At 57.8% G+C, this 5,252-nt stretch overlaps 3 protein-coding genes across 3 annotated transcripts in view; 2 read left to right on the plus strand and 1 right to left on the minus strand.

The window, feature by feature from the left end:
* MONBRDRAFT_39079 (uncharacterized protein) lies at positions 1-2,305 on the plus strand. The gene is made up of 9 exons (XM_001750196.1): positions 1-49; positions 169-268; positions 388-485; positions 566-748; positions 873-937; positions 1,009-1,351; positions 1,502-1,690; positions 1,797-1,982; positions 2,077-2,305. The coding sequence occupies exons 2-9, from the start codon at positions 232-234 to the stop codon at positions 2,215-2,217; spliced, it is 1,242 nt and encodes a 413-aa protein (XP_001750248.1). The 5' UTR covers positions 1-49; positions 169-231; the 3' UTR covers positions 2,218-2,305.
* A 322-nt stretch (positions 2,306-2,627) lies between these two features.
* Positions 2,628-4,571, minus strand: MONBRDRAFT_12373 (uncharacterized protein; the record flags this gene model as incomplete). The annotated part of the gene is made up of 6 exons (XM_001750241.1): positions 2,628-3,096; positions 3,203-3,279; positions 3,590-3,661; positions 3,821-4,159; positions 4,344-4,394; positions 4,518-4,571. 6 exons carry the CDS (start codon positions 4,569-4,571, stop codon positions 2,628-2,630), a joined length of 1,062 nt encoding a protein of 353 aa, XP_001750293.1.
* A 117-nt stretch (positions 4,572-4,688) lies between these two features.
* The window catches only part of MONBRDRAFT_12374 (uncharacterized protein), a gene marked incomplete at both ends in the record, with an annotated part of 1,196 nt that continues 632 nt past the window's right edge, over positions 4,689-5,252 (plus strand). Inside the window, one exon of the mRNA XM_001750197.1 lies at positions 4,689-4,961. Coding sequence (XP_001750249.1) covers positions 4,689-4,961 — 273 coding nt within the window. The remainder of the gene's footprint in view (positions 4,962-5,252) is intronic.

The raw sequence follows: 5,252 nt of genomic DNA on the forward strand, positions 1-5,252 counted from the left end.
GCTGATCCTCGAGCCCTCACGTGAATTGGCCGAACAAACTCGCGATCAGGTCAGTGGAGCCATGCTCTGGGTGGCCACCTGAGCTTTGTCAACAGAGCATGACGAAATGCAGCGTAAGCACTTGTCCTAATGCATATATGCTGCTTGCTTGGCGCTTGACAAATGTAGCTCAACTTGTTTAAGAAGCACATCTCAGACTGTAACCTGCGCACGGCATTGCTGATTGGCGGCATGAGCGCCAAGGACCAGCTCAAGCAACTGGCGCAAGGTCAGCCCCGCTCAGCTCGGGCCACAGTGCCCTGTGCTTGTTGCCCACCACGAACTATGCTTCACGCTCGATTCAAGCTGACACCCTCCTGGCCCCCTCATGTTGCCATCCTCGTCTAGGCGTGGAGATTATTGTTGGCACGCCCGGCCGTGTGGAGGACTTTGTCAAAACGGGCAAGCTAGATCTTGGCCGCGTCCGCTTCTTTGTCATGGACGAAGTATGTCATTTCGACCCAGCTTCTCGAGCCACTTGCATCCTCAAAGTACCGCACGCTCATCTCGTGTTTCGTGTGCACAGGTGGATGCCTTGCTCTCGCAGGGCCACTTCAACCTGCTGCGCGACTTGTACAAGCGCATGCCTCAAGAAGACCCCGCTGGGCGCCGCCTGCAGGTGGTTGTGTGCTCGGCCACCCTCCACTCACCCGATGTCACCAAGTTGGCAGAGACCATCATGTACCATCCAGCTTGGGTTGACTTGAAGGTGGGTGCCAATCTTGTTCGGCCACATGCTGCATGTCAGACATCATAGCAGACATTGTAACCATGACCAGACGAGAGATCAAGCTCTCGCATCTCAATGCGACGCGATATCGGTGGCAACGTAGGGCATGGATTCGGTGCCAGACACGGTGCACCATGCCGTTGTGCGCATCGATCCCACACGCGACACGTGCGTTTCAAGCTCTCTCAACCCTATTTGCTTAGATGCCAGCGTTGTGCAACAACGGGTCTTTCTCACAGCTCAAGGCCGTCTGATGCTAGGTGGTGGCATCAAGTCCCCGCGTACGCACGCACAGACGATGTGCATGCCCGCGACAACATCAAGCCACAGCGTCAAAGCAAAGAGGATCTGTCTGAAGGAGTCAAGCGTCTCAAGTACAAATATCTCCTGGCAGCCATCGACCAGCACCAAATGGATCAAGCCATCATTTTCTGCCGCACCAAGCTCGACTGCGATAACGTGGAGCGCTTCCTGCAGACAGAGGGTGGTGGGGCCAAGGCCATGGTGAATGGTTACACCTGCGTCTGCGTGCACTCGGACCGCCGCGTGCCCGAGCGTCGAGAGAATTTGCAAAAGTTCAAGGTGCGCTGCCCCAACCACGATCCATCAAGTTGGCAGGCCATGTTGGTGGCCTGCCTCTGGCGCATTCACGTACATGCTGGGCCAGGAGATGATTGACAGCTCACTCTCTGTGCGTGGTCCGTGGTGGGGATCCTCACGCACGCCTCATAGGATGGTGAGGCACGCTTCCTGATCTGCACGGACGTTGCAGCACGTGGCATTGATGTCAAGGGCATCCCTTATGTCATCAACTTTACCATGCCGGATGAGAAGCAAAACTATGTGCACCGTATCGGCCGCGTTGGTCGCGCCGACCGCATGGGTCTAGCCATCTCATTCGTGGCCACTGTCCCCGAAAAGGTACGTAAGGGCGCCAACGAGGCGTTTTGTTCTGCTTGTAGCGTGCTCGGCCTCGTGTTGCCATGGTGTTGCTCAACACCCCCGGCCGGGTGTTTTTTTATGGTAGGTGTGGTATCACAAATGCCCTGCGCGCGGCAAGGGCTGTCACAACACGCGCCTGGTTGAGCAAGGTGGCTGTACCATCTGGTACGATGAGCCCAACCTCTTGAGCGAGGTGCAGGCCCACATTGGTGTGGTCATTCCCGAGCTCGATGAGTCGATGGCAGTGCCTCACCACGAATACGACGGCAAAGTGCGTTGATCCTCTTGCACCTCATGGTTTCTATAGCTTGACGCAGTTCCCCCATGCTCACTGCACCTCTGCTATTTGCTCGCACGTTGTTCAGGTGGTCTACGGCGAGGCTCGGGACAAGAACAAGCAGCAATATGCGGGTCATGCGGCCTTACTGGCGCCCTCGGTCGCAGAGTTGACTTCGTTGGAGCACTCGGCGCAAACGTCGTACCTTCAGCTTTTGACCAGCCTCTGAGGGGCGCAAGGGAGTGTACCGTGCTCCTCTTGTACGGGGACACCAATATTATCCTGTCACTCGCCGCTGCAATCGACAAGTCTATTGGCATGCATTCCTTTTTCCTTTGCTTTTCTGTCCATCATTGAGAAGCCCACCGCTGTGCCTGAGTCTGTGCCCTGTCAGATAATGTCGCTATTCCGGGATGGATGGAACGGAACAATACGCAAAGAAAAAAGAAAAGGAAGGAGAGAATGGTTGAGGATGGGCCTTGATGACTTAATATTCAATTTGTTTGCCTCGGCCGACTATTGGGGACTGAAGGGAACAGGGCCGAGCAGAGACGGAGCGGCCTCGTAGGCGGTCGGCTGCGAACGTGCAGTCACCTGAGCCGGGCATCGCTGGATGTTGTGTGCTTCTCTGAAGGCTGATTACCTGAGTTGAAGGAGCATACGAGTGGGAGACTCGATGAGCTCTTTCATGACGTTGCTAAAGTTGGCAATGGTGACGCCGTCGATGACTCGGTGGTCGGCGCTGAAAGAAATGTTCATGACGTTGACAGGTACAACGTTGTCGTTGTCGTCGAAGCGAGGTACGCGCTGAATCTTGCCAATGGCCGCGATAGCAACCTGGGGGACCACCACGACGGGGCCCAAGTAGGTACCACCAACAACGCCAATGTTGGAGATGCTGAATGTACCGCCGCTCAAGTGGTCACGGCCCAGACGGCCGGCGGCACCCAGCTCCTGAAGGGTGTTGAGTTCCTGAGCAATCTCAAGCACGTTTTTGGATTCGACGTTCTTGATGTTGGGGACGAGCAGGCCTTGGGGCGTATCCATGGCCACGCAAATGTTATGAGCTGCGCGCTGGGTAATTTGCGTGCATTCCTCATCAACGTGGCTGAGGAGAACACCACGGCGAGACGGTGAGACATAAGGAGAACTGAGACTGTGAAGGAGACTCTCAACATTGTCTGAAAGCGGGTGCGTGGTGTGCAGGACCTTACCTATTGAGCATGGGGTATTCATGCAGGGCAAGCGAGGCTGCCTTGATGATAAAGGGCATGTAGGACAGCTTGATGCCCTGAGCAGCCAACTGCCAAAGATGAACAGCACGAGCGGGTAAGTGGGAGCCGGTGGGACATGAGCCATGCATGAATGCTGCGGTGTTGCGGGGTTTGCTCCAAGAACGGAAGGGTGGAGCAGGAAACACACCTTGCCCTTGAGTTCGCTGCGAACCTCGATGAGACGATCCATGATGATCTAAGGAACAGGTTATATCGCAGTACGAGTTAGGGAAAACAGCGGTACAAAAGTTGAACGGGGGTCGGATAAACGTGGTGGCGTGGCTCGTAAGGCAGAAGCCAAAAGCCAAGGGTGACGTGTTTACGTACTTCATCGGCATAACCAAAGTGGGGCACACGGAGGGCGGAGGTCATGCTCTGCACCATGGCCTTTTGAATGCCCTTGATGGGGGTGACCACGTCCTCGCCCAGGGGAAGGATGGGTTGTGGGCGTGGCGCGGGCGTCGCGGCGGGCGTAGGAGTAGGAGCGGTGGAGCTGGGTGTCGATGCTGGGGTGGCGGGAGTGGCGGCGGGACCACCGTTTTCGATAAAGGCGAGCACGTCCTCTTTGAGCACGCGACCGTCCTTGCCCGAGCCCTGAATCTGATGGAGCTCGAGGTTGTGCTCACGAATGATGCGACGGACGGCCGGCGTCATGAGAGCCTTGGCCTTGTTCGAGCTCGGAGCAGGGGATGAGCTGGCAGCAGAGCCATCGGCGGCGGCGGCAGCAGCAGCAGCAGCAGGCGCCTCGGATGCGTTGGAGGGGGCGGCATCGGCGGCGGCGTCGTCCTCATCCACTTCGACCTGCATCAGGGGTTGCCCGACCTTGGCGGTGTCTCCTTCGGCATGGTAGAGCTTGGTGATGACGCCGTCGTAGCGACTTGTAATGTCCAACGTTGCCTGTGAGTTGCGATGAAAGTGGGGTTGGGGGGGAGGGGGTATCGGGGATGAGGCATGACAGTCGCAGAGTGACGAGCACGAGGAGACGAAAGACACGGAGAGGAGGCAGAGAGGAGGCAGAGGGGAGGCAGGGCGGTGGTGGCAAGGGAGGTGGGGAGGATAGCGGGGGAGGTGGGGAGATGACCTTGTCGCTTTGAACGTCGCAAACGGTATCAAGCTGGGCCACGGTTTCACCCTCGGACACGTGCGTGAAGAGGTAGCAAAAGGGTCAGTGTCTGATTCCTTTTTCCTTTGGCAAGGACCCCGAAAAAAAAAAACCCCCCCTTTCAGGCGGGGCGAGCGGGGTGGGGCGAGAGACCGACCATTTGAGGAGCAGAACTTCGGCAATGCCTTCACCGACATCCGCAAGCATAAAGTCGACCTTTTTGGCCAAGAGCGGGGCGGCGTGGAGCTGGCGCCAGGCGTGGAGGGCGGGAGCTGGTTGGAGCCGACGAGCAGCAGTTGCTGGTGCGCGAGCGGCCGAGGCGAGATGGCGCGCGGCCCCGGCCCAAGCCGAGCGGCGTGCCAAGGCGCGAAGCGCAAAAGCCATCGATGGGGTCAAACAAGCGTAGGCAAGGGACCAGGGAGCTGCGGCTGGAAAGTTGGATATGCAGAAATGCAAGACGCAGCCGCCGTGACCCGTCGACCGTGTCCTACGAGCCACAGCGCGCATTCCCAACGAGCACACAAGACCCCACGAGGCAGATCAAAGCCAGGCATATCGCGGCAGCCAGGCCAGGCAAGGCAAGGCAAGGCAAGGCAGGTGTGCGATAGATGAGCGACAGGCGAGCACGGCAGTGCAGAGCGTGAGCGAGAGGTGTGAAGAAGCCCCTCCCTTGATACGCACAACGCCAACAGCAGTGTTCAAACCCCACAACCTGTCACCAACAGCCCTGTCGTTCCCCATCCCCCCCTCTCCACATTCAACCCGTCAGCCGCCGCCGCCGCCATTCAAGACGAAGACGACGACGACGAAGACGACGAAGACTTCTCCACTGAGACCTCTCTCTCTCTCTCTCTCTCTCTCTCTCTCTCTCTCTCGCTCTCTCTCACT

The sequence above is a fragment of the Monosiga brevicollis genome, genomic scaffold (genome assembly GCF_000002865.3).
Source record: "Monosiga brevicollis MX1 MONBRscaffold_38 genomic scaffold, whole genome shotgun sequence".
NCBI classification, from domain to species: domain Eukaryota; class Choanoflagellata; order Craspedida; family Salpingoecidae; genus Monosiga; species Monosiga brevicollis.